General features: G+C 49.2%; 1 protein-coding gene across 1 annotated transcript in view; it reads left to right on the top strand.

Annotated features, from left to right (window-relative positions):
* The window catches only part of SLC25A23 (solute carrier family 25 member 23), a 56,866-nt gene that overhangs the window by 25,799 nt on the left and 15,397 nt on the right, over positions 1-15,670 (top strand). The window contains exons 3-4 of the mRNA XM_035140814.3: positions 7,924-8,011; positions 8,147-8,258. Coding sequence (XP_034996705.1) covers positions 7,924-8,011; positions 8,147-8,258 — 200 coding nt within the window. The remainder of the gene's footprint in view (positions 1-7,923; positions 8,012-8,146; positions 8,259-15,670) is intronic.

Raw genomic sequence — 15,670 nt, 5'->3', positions numbered from 1 at the left:
GCTTTTTAAGATGCTGTCTAGGTTTGTCATTGCTTTTCTCCCAAGAAGCAGGCGTCTTTTAATTTTGTGACTGCTGTCACCATCTACAGTGATCAAGGAGCCCAAGAAAGTAAAATCTCTCACTGCCTCCATTTCTTCCCCTTCCATTTGCCAGGAGGTGATGGGACCAGTGGCCATGATCTTGGTTTTTTTTTTATTATGTTGAGCTTCAGACCATATTTTTTGCTCTCCTCTTTCACCCTCATTAAAAGGTTCTTTAATTCCTCCTCACTTTCTGCCATCAAGGTTGTGTCATCTGCATACCTGAGGTTGTTGATATTTCTTCCGGCAATCTTAATTCCGGCTTGGGATTCATCTAGTCCAGCCTTTCGCATGACGAATTCTGCATATAAGTTAAATAAGCAGGGAGACAATATAAAACCTTGTCGTACTCCTTTCCCAATTTTGAACCAATCAGTTGTTCCATATCCAGTTCTAATTGTAGCTTCTTGTCCCACATAGAGATTTTTCACAGCTATACAGTAGTAAACCAGTCTTGCCTTTTGAAAAGCAGACATTGTGCAGGTGAAGCTTTCGCGGGCACTGAGGGGCAAAGCTTCGCTGTTAAAAGGCAGGGGAGGAGAGGCAGCATGAAAAACCACCACTGGCGGTCCTACTGCTTCTGAATCAGACCCCCCCCCTTTAGAGCACAGGGTGGACTTGAAAAGTGGACTGTTAAACGTACCAGATGGCGGATGAATGTTTGGGACAAAGCCGAAAGCTTGGAGAGAGCACAGACCACTGAGTCAGTAAGTGCTGCAAGCCCTAGTGGCGTCCGACAAATCTGGAATGCACCGGGCTGCTTTTGCCAAGCCTCTCCTTCCCGCATCTAGTACTGTCAGTTCAAAAACTATTCCGTTTCTTCCAAAACATGTCTAAAGGGAGCTTGTTTCAACAAGATGCCCACCTGCATCTCCTGTTTGGTGAGTCTTCCTGCCTAGCCAGAATTCCAGGGAGAGGGCCAGAAGCCATAAATGGGCAGTTTTGTCTACTTGGAGATAGGAAAAGCCCCCAGGCCCATGTAGTCGAGCATCCTGTTGTCACATTGGCCAACCAGATGCCTAAGGCAGCAGCCATTCCCCCACTTGTGATTCTTGACAACTGGAATACAATACAGCCACAGAGGTTATGAGCCACTGATAGCCTTGGTCTCCATTAATCTGTCTGTTCCTTTAAAAAAAACAAATAAACACAGGTTTAAAGACTCAAAGGAGACGGGGGCGGGGCAGAGAGGCACAGCTCAAAAGACTTATTGAAACAACCCTTTGTCCCATTATTAAATAAATCATAAGCCCATCTGATCCCACCTGTCCTCCTGTGACCTTGCAACTCTTGGCTAACTCAGCAACATGCAGTAGAGTAGACATCTGTAATATTGCCCAAAAGGGAAGGAAAGAAAGAGAAGGCATCAGAATGGGGGGGGGGAAATGGGGCGGCCAAGAAGGAAAGAACAGGGCCGTCTTAAGGTCATTGGGTGCCCTGGTGCAGGGATCCGTCGGGCGCCCCCCCCCACACTTTTTTTTAAAAAAAGGAAAACTCTTACCTGGCATGCCGGGTGACGGGAGCCTCACGGCGGCCCCCGCACCTCACAGCAGGGCTGCGCTGTGCCGGAGGCCGCCTGCCTGTCCGATGCCGCCAGATTGAGTGGGGGAGGGGGCGCCGCTGCTCCACGCGGCCTTCCTCCCTTCTCCCAGTGGAGCGGGGTGCCTGGGCAGGCCGGGCCACGCCGGGTTCCTTCCCGCCAACAGGGTGCTGCATTTCATTGGTAGAGGTGCTGCCATGTGGCGTCACCTCTACCAATGAAACGCAGCGCCGGGGTGAGGGATGACCCTGGCGCTGCAGAGGGGAACAGGGTCCTAGTGCCCCTGTTCCGCTCGCTTCCCTCCCTGCTCTCACGGTGCGGCTGGTGGAGGGAAAAGGGAGGCCGCCGCGAAGCTCCCCCACTTGCTGGGGCGCCCCTCAGCACCCCCTGATCGCCCAGGCGCCGTGGTCCATTGCGCCACTAGAGTCAATGGGCGAGCCGGGCCTGGGAAAGAACAAGAGCACAGAGAACAACTGACTGTTCCTTTAAATACACAAAAAGGTTGTCCACTGCTCGTGGGGTCACTCATCAGACTCTCAGACCCTCCAAGTGTCCCTGTTTTCCAGGGACATCCCTGACTGAGTGAAGCTACCCTGGTTTCTGATTTGAGCCCACAATGTCCTACTTTTCCTTAGGATGTCCCTATTTTCATTGGAGAAATATTGGAGGGTATGGAGTTATTCAGCCCCCAAGCCGTCAGAAGGCAATCCTGTATACTTAGGGAAGTTTTTTAAATGTTTAATTATGTTTTAATATATGTTGGAAGCTGCCCAGAATGGCTGGGGCAACCCAGTAAGATGTGTGGGGTTATAAATTATCATTATGGAATGGGACATCCCTGTTTTCATGGGACAAATGTTGGAGGGTATGGACTCTGTAAAGATCCGTATAGTTAAAACTATGGTTTTCCCAGTAGTGATGTATAGAAGTGAGAGCTGGACCACAAAGAAGGCTGATCGTCAAAGAATTGATGCTTTTGAATTATGGTGCTGGAGGAGACTCTTGAGAGTCCCATGGACTGCAAGAAGATCAAACCTATCAATTCTGAAGGAAATCAGCCCTGAGTGCTCACTGGAAGGACAGATCCTGAAGCTGAGGCTCCAATACTTTGGCCACCTCATGAGAAGAGAAGACTCTCTGGAAAAGACCCTGATGTTGGAGAAGGGGACGACAGAGGACGAGATGGTTGGACAGTGTTCTCGAAGCTACGAACAAGAGTTTGACCAAACTGCGGGAGGCAGTGCAAGACAGGAGTGCCTGGCGTGCTCTGGTCCATGGGGTCACGAAGAGTCGGACACGACTAAACGACTAAACAACAACAACAACAATGGACTCTGTGCACACACGATGCCAGAGGCAGCTTGTTGCTTTAAAGAAAGTTGGAAGTGGTTTGGGGAAAGTTTTGCTTCCCTCTTTCAAGCTGCTTTCAACTGAAGAAACTATGGTCAGCCTCCAGCCTAAACTAACAACCATGTGGATAATGATCTCGTTTCGTTTCCCGGAGATGTTTTGGTCCAAATTTAAATGGAGGCTATTAAAGATCCATTAAGCAGCAGTCATTCAACCCCACCCTGCAGTAGTTTCAGGATTTCTCATTGCCTCATGCCCTTTGTGGTTACCCAGTGTACCTTTCACATTTGTGTGGAGGCGACTGTAAGCTGAAAATTGCTAGAGAAGGCAGATCTCTCTTAAGCTAGGTTCCAAAAATATGTGTGCTCCTGCTTGTTGGACTTAACAATATGTAGAAACAAAAATTAGAAGAATCCAGTGGATTTAGATGCAGACATGGCAGCCATTTTTTCTGCCTTTAAAGCTTTGAACCTAAAGGTAAAGGTAAAGGGACCCCTGACCATTAGGTCCAGTCGTGACCGACTCTGGGGTTGCGCGCTCATCTCGCATTATTGGCCGAGGGAGCCGGCGTATAGCTTCCAGGTCATGTGGCCAGCATGACAAAGCCGCTTCTGGCAAACCAGAGCAGCACATGGAAACGCCGTTTACCTTCCCGCTGTAGCGGTTCCTATTTATCTACTTGCATTTTGACGTGCTTTCGAACTGCTAGGTTGGCAGGAGCTGGGACCAAGCAACGGGAGCTCACCCCATCACAGGGATTCGAACCGCCGACCTTCTGATCGGCAAGCCCTAGGTTCTGTGGTTTAACCACAGCGCCACCTGGGTCCCTAGACAACTGCAATAAGGTTATTCAGGGCTGCCCTAGATGACTGTTCAGAAACATCAACTGGTGTAAAACACCCTGGATGTTCTCCAAAGTCTGAACCTGAGCATCTTCCAGAACACTGGCACGCACTTTTATTAGGACTCAAAAGTTTAAACAATTAGTCAGTTAACCTAACTGGGATAAAACTTAGGTGAGTAAAAAGATTCCTCTAATTAATCAGGAAGCAGCCTTTATGTTGCCTTTCTTGGATTTATTATATATCCTTCATACTAAGGTCCCCTATATTATTGTTTAAAGCCAACCACAAATGCAAAGCCACTAATGCAAAACCAAAAACACGTTAATTAGCAATTGTCAGGTAAATAGGGGGGGGGGAAATACTTTGATTCCTTGGGATAGCTCTGTTGATAGAGGATGAAATTCTAAATCTCAGGGTTGTTGTGGGTTAGAGCCCCACGCTGGGCAAAAAATTCTTGCATTTCAGAAGGTTTGACTAGATGACTCTTGTGGTCCCTTCCAACTCTATGATTCTATGACCCTCTATTTTCCAGAGTTTAGGAAATCACTTAGTGAAATATTGAGCTTTTTGGACAGAACTGATACAGTTCTGCACTCTAATGGAGGGCCAAAATAACTCTTACAAACTCAGCCTGACAAATCCCTGTTGTACTTGTTTTAGACAACGTCCACCTGCATTTAGTAAAACGGCGGTGTCTTACAAACAGTATGTTTTCTGTAGCTTAAGGTCAGGCTTTTAATATGCTATATTGCAAAAGATCTAAATCCTGGCCCACATTCTGCTAGAGGCACTGTTTGCCAAGATGTACACAGCACATGCGTTTATTTTGTCCTCTGCTCACCTCTGGCCAAACAGGCTTTGCAGGTTTTTGAAACTATACAGAACCTATTCAACAAGGGCAGAAGTAGAATCATTGAGCAATGCTTCCTCTTTCAAACTACCTTGAAATCTCTGTGAAACATGCATATGTGCACTGGGGGGGGGAGCTATCTCTAGGAGCAAGCACATTTCAGAGGCTGAAAGCATGCAAGGAAGGGACGCATAGCAATCCAGCGCCTCTTTAATACTCAGAATGCAAATAATACATTTTGTGCTACCAAAGTTCTGATACACTCACTATTCTTTCCAATCTCTTGAGGAAATGGGATCATTCTTAATGAAATGGTTAAATGACCTCTCTCTTGTACAAGAACAGCCAGCTTTTCCATTTCAGTCACACACTGTGCTTTCTTCAAGCGTTTGGAAACCTCGGGGAGCACTTCATTTTGTTGTATCTTACTAAAGCAACATGCCCCTCTTTTATTCAGGGCTTAATCTCTCAGTTTCTTTTTTAATCTGGACCCCAGGGGACAAGTGAAGTCTTTCTCTTATCCCTCCCCTTTAAATAGGCCCCCTCTGGGATATGCTGTGCATTCCTGCCTCAAGCTTTTCCTCCGTTGTACTGACTGCAGCAAACTGAATTTTGGCAAACCAGACATAACCTTCGGGGAAAACGGGAAGCAGAGAGACTGAAATCGACAGATTCCGATTTACAGTACATATTGGCAGCATCAATTAGTTTCAACTTAATCAGGATTTCCAGATGAGGAAGCGTCCTACCCTGTGCTTTCCTAGCAAAATGAATGCTCCTTCTCCTTCTATATCTGCAGGTAGAAGATAGTTACAGGGAACCAGGCACAGGGCCTTCTTGGTGGTGGCACCTGCCCTGTGGAACACCCTCCCATTAGATGTCAAGGAAATAAACAAGCTGCCCTTGTATACATAGAATAATAGAATCATAGAGTTGGAAGAGACCACAAGGGCCACCCAGTCCAACCCCCTGCCAAGCAGGAAACACCATCAAAGCATTCCTGACAGGTGGCTGTCAAGCCTCTGCTTAAAGACCTCCAAAGAAGGAGACTCCACCACACTCCTTGGCAGCAAATTTCACTGCCGAACAGCTCTTACTGTCAGGAAGTTCTTCCTAATGTTTAGGTGGAAAGAACTTCCTGACAGTAAGAGCTGTTCGACAGTGGAATTTGCTGCCAAGGAGTGTGGTGGAGTACATACAGGGACAGCTGTATAATAAACACATCAGCTGAAGGCATTAATACTGTTCTGTATCTGCAGAAAGTTCCTGTGCATGCCCATTTTCTGGTTTTGCTTGCATCCGAGGCAGGGATGGGGAGCCTGCGGTCCTCCAGCTGATGTTAGACTCTTACTCCCATCAGCCCCAGCCACTACAGCCAAAAGTCAGGGATGATGGGAGTTGCAGGCCGACTTTATAGGGAGGGCTACCTGAAAGACCTACATTGGTTCCCAGTACATTTCCAAGCACAATTCAAAGTGTTGGTGCTGACCTTTAAAGCCCTAAACGGCCTCAGCCCAATATATCCGAAGGAGTGTCTCCACCTCCATCATTCAGCCCGGACACTGAGGTCCAGCGCTAAGGGCCATCTGGGGTTCGCTCACTGCGAGAAGTGAGGTTACAACGAACCAGGCACAGGGCCTTATTGGTGGCGGTGCCTGCCCTGTGGAACGCCCTCCCGTCAGATGTCAAGGAAATAAGCAACTATCTGACTTTTAGAAGACATTTGAAGGCAGCCCTGTTTAGGGAAGTTTTTAAATGTCTGATGTTTTATCGTGTTTTTAATACTCTGTTGGGAGCTGCCCAGAGTGGCTGGAGAAACCCAGCCAGATGGGTGGGGTATAAATAAGAAGTTGTTGTTGTTGTTGTTGTTGTTGTTGTTGTTGTTGTTGTTGTTGTTGTTGTTATCATCACCATCATCACCACCATCATCATCATCTAAAGCTTTCTTTGTTGCCTGGTACCCTCTTCTGACTGTGCTTACTGCTTCATCCTCCCATGTTACCGTAGTAATAGTCCTCTCCAGTGCGCACACACATAACAGCATCTCTGAGATGTAAATATGGGGGGGGGGTCTTTTCCAGAACTGTAGGAGGCTTCCTTCTTTCTCCTCTGGCGATGGCACCCCCTTGCACCCACTCTGTAGCCCTCTCTGTCTCTCTTCCAGGTGGGACGCCGGCAGGGGGCTCAGTGTGGGAATCCCGAAGGCTGGTATGGCTGACTGCATGGTGTCTCCCTCTCCACCCCCCCTTGCAGCATGTGCCCCTGGGCCAGCTACCAAACTGCTACCCACCCACTTCCACCCCTTCAAGAAATCCCTCAAAACTCACCGGTTCCTTTTGCTCTTCCGCAGGTCTGCGGCCCAGGAAGCTCTGGGCACACCTCACTTCCTGTCATTGGGGGACCCTGTAGAACCCTCTGGCCTCCCCAGCTTCTCCTAACCCAGTGATGGGCAACCTTTTGAGCTTGGTGTGTCAAAATTCGCCAAAAAACTGAGCATAACTCGGGTGGTGTGTCACTTCGAGAGAGAAAAAAACATAATTTCGCGATATTTATAGTTTAAATAACAAAAATGTATAATTGTAATATATATCTGTATTTAATAAACCAAAAACTAATTATTTAACCTAACCAAACCAAACCAAACCAAACCAAAAAAAACCATTATTTATCACAAAGTGCCCAGAGTTGTTGAGCTTTTTGGGGGGAGCTGCTGACCAAAGTTTTGGAGGTTTTTTGGGGGTGCAAAAGTTGCTTTGCTTTTGGGGGGGATGCCCCAAAGCTGCTGCACTTTTTGGGGGGGAAGAGAAAAGAAATAAATGGCGAATAACACCTTTGCTGGAACTAACACGCAGCACCGACATAGTCTGCCAAAGCGCCAAAAAACCCAGCACAGAACGGGTTAAAAAACGAACGTTGTTACACCTAATCATAGTCTGCCAAAGTGCCAGAAAAAAAGCAGCACAGAAAGGGTTAAAAACCAATCTCTGGCTACCAGCAACAACAACAACAACAACTAAAAAGGATCGGGTTTTAACAGCGGAGACAAGCTGTAGGAGGAGCGGGAGAACAAATGGGGGGGGACAACAAACACAGCGTGAATGGGCCGATAGGGCGCGTGCCAGCAGTGAGGGCTCTGCGTGTCACGTGACACGCGTGTCGTAGGTTCGCCATCACTGTCCTAACCCATCAGTAGCTTAAGATGCACCCTGGCCCCTCCAGACAGACTGACCCTCTTTTCTTCTGTGCTTGTGCTGCAGGCCACATTGACGTGTCCGAGATCCAGCAAACCTTCCACAGCCTGGGCGTTTACATCTCCCTGCAGCAAGCGGAGAAAATTTTGCACAGGTGAGGCTGCCCCACGACCTTTGCTTTGAATTCCCACCTCCCTGAGCCCCCCCCCAGTCCCGGTGTGCCCTCGCCCACACTGGCTCCCCCCTCCGCCCTTCAGACTCGCTCTACTCTGTTTTGTGTCTGTTGCAGCATAGACAAGGATGGCACCATGACCATTGATTGGCACGAGTGGCGTGACCACTTCCTCCTCAATCCGTTGGAGAACATGGAGGAGATCGTATACTACTGGAAGCACTCGACGGTAAAGCAGATTCCTACTCCTCTCCAGACCTGAGGTTGTTCTGTTCTCCACCCTGATTCCTTGATTCTCAACATGGAGAAAATAGGTGACAGTGGTGCCTCGCTAGATGAATGCCCTGCTAGATGAAATTTTCGCCGGACGAATGGGTTTTGCGATCGGACGTTGCCTCGCAAGACGAATTCGTTTTGTGAAAAATTCGTCTAGCGAATCGCGGTTTCCCATAGGAACGCATTGAAATTCAATTAATGCGTTCCTATGGGCAAAATAATTTCAAAATAATAATTTCAATGCCTTCCTATGGGATTCGCAAGACTAATTTTTCCCAAAACGAATTGACTCACAGAACGAATTAAATTCGTCTAGCGAGGCACCACTGTATATGAATGGAGAATAGTTCGTATTCAGTTTGGATTTCATTGGACTGAGTGATGGGCCTCACAAAATATTTTTAATATGCAGCCCTCTAGGAGAGAATATTCATACATTCCAGGTAGGGGCTTTAGTGGGGGTTTTTTAAATGGGTTTTCTCAGCTGGGAAGGCAAATAAAGAAATAGACCTTACAATCTCTGATAACTTGTCCCCAAGTTGCTGCTGTTGTATTAGATCAGGGGTCGGCAACCTAAGGCCCGTGGGGGTCGTTTAACCGGCCCATGGACCCCCGCTGCCCGCTCGGGGACCCCCGCTGCCTGCTTGGTCGGCTCCCGTGCGCCGCACTAAACCAGCGCAGAGCAGAGCGGGGACCGCCTTCCACGACGTCGGCCGGCTTCCCATTTGCTGCAGGAAGCTCCTGCAGCCCATGGGAAGCTGTGCACGCCTCCTCCGTGCTGGAAGGAATGCCGGAAATAGCATTTGCACATGCGTGTGTGCACACTCCGGCCCACTGCGGTGTCTGCGGGACTGTGAAGCGGCCCAAGCCACAAAAACTTTGCCGACTCCTGTATTAGATAATGAGGTCTATTACCGTAACTACAGTGGTACCTCGGTTTAAGTACACAATTCGTTCCGGAAGTCTGTACTTAACCCGAAGCGTACTTAACCTGAAGCGAACTTTCCCATTGAAAGTAATGGAAAGTGGATTAATCCATTCCAGACGGTCCATGGAGTACTTAAACTGAAAGTACTCAAACACAAGTGTACTGAATAATCCAGTCATGAGTGAAATGTTTTGGGTGACAAATACTGAAGTTTCTAAACAAAGAAAAATAATTTTCTGTCTGGAGTTAGCCATTTCCAGGAACTGTTGAGACCAAATCCCTCAGTGTCAAACACCCTAATAAATTTTAATATACAGTGGTACCTTGGTTTAAGTACACAATTGTTTCCGGAAGTCTGTACTTAACCCGAAGCGTATTTAACCTGAAGCGAACTTTCCCATTGAAAGTAATGGAAAGTGGATTAATCCGTTCCAGACGGTCCGCGGAGTACTTAAACTGAAGCGTACTTAACCTGAAGCGAACTTTCCCATTGAAAGTAATGGAAGGTGGATAAATCTGTTCCAGACGGGTCCGCGGAGTACTCAACCTGAAGCATACTTAACCCGAAGTATGAGTGTAATTGGTTCTGGAAGTCCGTACTTAACCTGAAGCGTACTTAACCTGAAGCGAACTTTCCCATTGAAAGTAATGGAAAGTGGCTTAAACAGTTCCAGATGGGTCCACGGAGTACTTAAACTGAAAGTACTCAAACCGAGGCGTACTTAAACCGAGGTATGACTGTATTTGTATTGCCACCCAGGGCTTTTTTCAGGGAGCCAGCTCCCAATCCATCCAAATTCCTCCACCCAGAAAACAGACACAGAGAGGGTCTGCCGGAAAGCTCAGGAGAGGTGCTGGAGTGTTCAACCTGGGGGGGAAAGCCCTGTTGCTACCCGTTCCCACCTGGGCAAAGTTGCAGAGAAATGACATCAAGCTAAGATTCCCGGCAGCATCCCATAGGTTAATCAGTCAAGTGTTTCATAGGGTTGGTTGACCAATAAACAAAGCACAAAGTATAAAACACAAATCACAGTCTCAGTGGAACCAGTTACAGGTAGGTAGCCGTGTTGGTCTGAGTCGAAACAAAATAAAAAAATTCCTTCAGTAGCACCTTAAAGACCAACTAAGTTTTTATTTTGGTATGAGCTTTCGTGTGCATGCACACTTCATCAGATACACTGAAACAGAAGCCACCAGACCCTTATGTATATTCAGGGGGTGGGGGGTGGGGGTGATGGGAATGGGTGATGGGCTGATAGGAGTGGTAAACCTGTTGATGACTGTTAACGACTGTTAATGACTGCAATTGGTCTTGCGGGGGGGGGGGGGAGCAAGGGCTGAGGTGTTAAGGAAAGCTTGATCATGTATAATGAGATAAGAATCCTATGTCTTTGTTCATTCCAGGTGGCTCCATGGTTTTAAGCTTGCTAATGAGTTGCAATTCAGCAACTTCTCTTTCCAGTCTGTTTCTGAAATTGTTCTGTAATAAAACAGCTGCTTTGAGATCTTGTATAGAATGTCCTGGGAGATTGAAGTGTTCTCCTACTGGTTTCTCTGTCTTGTGGTTCCTGATGTCAGATTTACGTCCATTTATCCTTTGGCGTAGGATTTGGCCTGTTTGTCCAATATAGAGAGCTGAAGGGCACTGTTGGCATTTGATGGCATACACAATGTTAGAAGATGAGCAATTAAATAGTCCTGAGATGGTATGTTGGATGTTGTTGGGGCCAGTAATGGTGTTGTCCGGTTGTATGTTCAGTGGAACCAGTTACTATTAACACTGACAAGCCAAGAACTAATTATCATAGCAGGTCTGAGAGATGTGGCAACATTTAGCCACATGTTTGGTAATATATTTATTAGCTCCCTTGAGGAAAAGACTCAAAAAGGTCTCTAGGGGTCAGCTAGGAAACCTCCTCATAAGAAGATAATTACGTGTTCGCTAACATCTAGCCAGGAGCACTGGGAATCCAGGTCCACAGTTATCTGTGGAAGAAAGGGGCAGGAACCAGGACTAGTAGGGTGGACAGGGATCTCCTTTGCTCCTTGCAGGTGTTGACGTGGTGTGCAGGATTGGGCCCATAGTCAGGACTCCTGGCTTCGTTCCGGTAAACATTTTGATAGGAGAGGTGGTTCTCTTGAGTATCGCTGCAGAGTCACTAGATCCAGGGGCGGAGGAAGGGCAGTGCGGAGGGTGTGGGCCGCCCCCGGGTGTCACCACTGAGGGGGGGGTTTAAAATGCTGGGCGGCGCTCACTGCAGGGTCTGCAGCACGCCTGAGCCACATGTCTCTCCTGGGAGAGATGCGGTGGCTTGGGCATGTGCAGGCTCCGCGCTGCCCAAACGCCCGCTGCCTCCCCCCCAGCTGTAGGCATAGCTGCCAAGTACCCCGTTTTCCCCGGGAAACCCCTGTTTTTACTTACCTTTTCCCGGTGGTCCCCCGTATCACTTCGTCTCCCGTTTTTCTCCGTTATTTTCTCCTGCCGGCAGCCATTTTTTTCTTTCTAATTTGCCCTTCTATGGGCACAAAAAATGGCCGTCGGCGGCTTCAAAATTTGCATCTATGCATGCCCGGAAGTGCATAGACGCGACTTCCGGTGTCGGCGGTGGCCATTTTTGGTGCCCATCGATGGGCATAGCGACACCGGAAGTTGCATCGACGCACTTCCTGACATGCGTAGAAGCGACTTTCGAAGCCGGCGGCGGCCATTTTTGGTGCCCATAGAAGGGCAAAGCGACACCGGAAGTTACGTCGATGCAACTTCCAGTGTCACAGAGTTGCCGGTCCTGGATTCAGCAGTCCGGGACTTGGAAAGTAAGGCTGTAGGGCAGCTGAGTGGGAGGAGGCAGGCAGACTCCAGAGGCCCCACAGTGCACCCCGCCCCTATAGGCGGCTTGCCCCGCCTCTGGGCACACCACCACAGGCACCCAAGCGGTTTCCTCCACCGCTGACTGCATCCTCTGTTGCTTTCCAAAAGGATCCCCAGGTCTCAGAACAATCTGGAGCAGCACGTTATGGTCTGTTCAGTCAGAAGTGGTGGTGGGAAAACACACTGAGGTTTTATTACATTCAATCAGTAAGTTTATCAAACTTGTGAAATACAAAATAAACTGATGGCCCCCTGGATGTTGTGGGACTAAAACTCCCTTCGGACCAGACCACTGGGCATGCTGGCTAGTGCTGATGGGATCTGGTTCCTCACCCTGGTGTTAAGAGAACAGATTACCCTCCCTGGATTTTTGTATAGCTTGATGATATGAGCGCTGATGGCCAGTTGATCTCGTCAGAGCCTAGAGCAGGGGTAGGCAACCTAAGGCCCATGGGCCGGATGTGGCCCAATCGTCTTCTCAATCCGGCCCTGGAATCAGCATGTTTTTACATGAGTAGAATGTGTCCTTTTACTTAAAATGTATCTCTGGGTTATTTGTGGGGCCTGCCTGGTGTTTTTACATGAGTAGAACGTGTGATTTTACTTAAAATGCATCTCTGGGTTATTTATGGGGCACAGGAATTCGTTCATCCCCCCCCCCAAAAAAAATAGTCTGGCCCAGCACAAGCACTGAGGGACGGTGGAATTTTGGGAGGTTAGATGGTTACAATGGAATGGTCTCGGTGGTGGGGCGCACATTTTTATTCTTACTTATTTATAATGATTACTTTGTCAAAATAAAATTAAAACATAAATAGGCATTCATTCTGCACCATCTGCAGCCTCCAGACCAGGGAGCTGCAGCGTGCGACCCATGGGCCAGATGCGGCCCATGAAAACCATTTTACTGGCCCACAACCCACCCACCTTCGCCGTTGCGCTCCTGGAGGTCGCGCCGTCCAGGAACGCGACGGAGAAGGTGGAGAGACGTCGCAGGAGCGCGACGGCGAAGTCCCGGCCTCGCGGAGGGGTTGAGAGAAGCGAAGCCGGGCCTTCGCGGTCGCGCCCCTGCGGGGTGGAGACAGACGTCGGCACAGGGTCAAGAGAAGCAGCCGACGACGAGCCACCCCGCGAGCCACCGCGAGCCACCCCGGCCAGTCCTGGCGCCTGGTGGTGGCGGCGGCTGCTCTGAGAAGGAGGAAGGTCGCCCGCCGGCACCGCGGAGCGAGAGAGACGGAGAGCCGCCGTCGCGGCGCAGTGAAACGACTCAACAAGCCTCTCGCCGCTTGCCAAGCAGGGGAGAGGCTGTGTCATGCAGGGGCTGCGGGAGCTGCAGCAGGGGTCTCCACCTGCCTCCTCCTCTGCAGCCGCTGTTGCTGCTGCTGCTGGGAGCCCTTTTCTACCCGCGAGGTAAGACCGGAGCGCTTCCATGGCCTCGGAAACCTCGGGTTACTTACTTCCGGGTTTCGATCGTTCGTAAACCGAAAGTTCGTAACCCGAGGTGTTCGTAAACCGAGGTACCACTGTACTCCCAGAGTATCAATCTGCTACTTTAGGGGCAGGAACATCCTCGCCAGAAGCAAATACCAGGCTTATACTGTCTGTCTTGTACTTCATTCCGCTCTGGTCAGACCTCACCTGGAGTACTGTGTCCAGTTCTGGGCACCACAGTTCAAGAAGGATACTGACAAGCTGGAACGTGTCCAGAGGAAGGCAACCAAAATGGTCAAAGGCCTGGAAACAATGCCTTATGAGGAGCGGCTTAGGGAGCTGGGTATGTTTAGCCTAGAGAAGAGAAGGTTAAGGGGTGATATGATAGCCATGTTCAAATATATAAAAGGATGTCATATAGAGGAGGGAGAAAGGTTGTTTTCTGCTGCTCCAGAGAAGCGGACATGGAGCAATGGATTCAAACTTCAAGAAAGAAGATTCCACCTAAACATTAGGAAGAACTTCCTGACAGTAAGAGCTGTTCGGCAGTGGAATTTGCTACCAAGGAGTGTGGTGGAGTCTCCTTCTTTGGAGGTCTTTAAGCAGAGGCTTGACAGGCATATGTCAAGAATGCTTTGATGGTGTTTCCTGCTCGGCAGGGGGTTGGACTGGATGGCCCTTGTGGTCTCTTCCAACTCTACAATTCTATGATTCTATGATTCATGCTTTTTCACGCTCAATATCGTGAATAAAAAGACCTCATTAAAATGCAGCAAACCTGTAGGAGACCATCCTCATGAGAAAGTTGCCATTGAGAAAAGGCTGCTCCTAGAATCGCCTGCCCCTCAAGGAAGCAGGGAGCGTGAAGCATAGCCAGTAAGCCAAGGGTTTCCAGGGAACAGCAAGGAAGCTTCCTGTGATGTCCCCCCCCCCGATCTCCCTTTCTACCCTTCCTGAACTCTACGGGAGGCGGGAGGAAATAGGAAGGGAAATAGTTCAGATCTCTGGACTGGGCGCTGGCCAAGGCCCTCTTTCTTCACTGTCCTGTTCCAGCCACACTAATCTCATCAGCCGATCGGAACAGGGCAGATTAAAGTTTATATTTAAACACAATGTGTGTCTCTCCCCTCCCTGTTTGCCAGACTTTGCCCATAGTTTCAGCTGGAAGGCCAGGGGAGACAGGGCTTGGACAGTTTCAAGGTTCCCTAGGCACAATCTTCACCTCAAACTCTTTGCTCTCCAGCATGTCCTGTTGAGCTCAGATCTGACCATTCCACTCGCATCCCTTTCTCCCCTGCTGCACTTCAAGAGAGTGATGGAGATGGCGGCTGGCGCAACTCCAGGCATAGCTGCCAAGTTATCCCTTTTTTTAAGGGATTTTCCCTTATGCTGAATAGGCTTCCTCACGAGAAAAGGGAAAACTTGGCAGCTATGACTCCAGGTGTTGAGTGCCCGGCACCGAGAGAGGACTGGGGAAGATCTCTTGCCCATGATCCCTTTAGATGAGCAGGAAGTGTGCAAGAGCACAGCAGCCCTGGGGCAGCTTCCATTCACTTCAATATGGTGGATGTCGGAATATTTCCCCACGATTATGCACCAGGCTCCCTGGGTGGGGTCTATGCGTGTGCTGTTTGGCCTTTCTGCCTTGGGCCCCAAAATGTCTCGGGTCAGCCCACAGGAACCAACTCCTAGGGGACAAGGTCCCTTCAGCCCCCACCCCACCCCATAAAAGATTTGAGGGGGCCCGGCCCTCCCAAAGTTGGCAAGCATTGCCATTCAAATGGTGTTTGTGAGCCATATCTTGTGGTTGATTATGCAAGGCGGAGCTGACCTGGGCCTCCCCCCCCCCATATTTTATTCAGGTGGCACCCCTTCCCCGAGTTCCATTTCTTTCTGACTCCCCTCTTGACATTGGGGGCCAGCCCTCTGCGTGTCTGTAATCCGTAGGTGCAGATGGGATTGGCTCTTGCACCTATGCCCCTCCCCCTGATTATCCCTCCAATCCCATTAGGAGATTGCAGGAGGGTTTATTGTGTGCCCTCCTTGTGGTGCCCTGCACTTTTCTGCGCATTCCCAGCATGGAAGACCTGTCTCCCGTCAGGAAGGGCCCCGATGCCCAGAGGACCTCGGGGATCCA

The sequence above is a fragment of the Zootoca vivipara genome, chromosome 15 (assembly GCF_965207765.1).
Source record: "Zootoca vivipara chromosome 15, rZooViv2.hap1.1, whole genome shotgun sequence".
In the NCBI taxonomy this organism is placed as follows: domain Eukaryota; kingdom Metazoa; phylum Chordata; class Lepidosauria; order Squamata; family Lacertidae; genus Zootoca; species Zootoca vivipara.
This window is presented reverse-complemented; position numbering and strand designations above follow the sequence as displayed.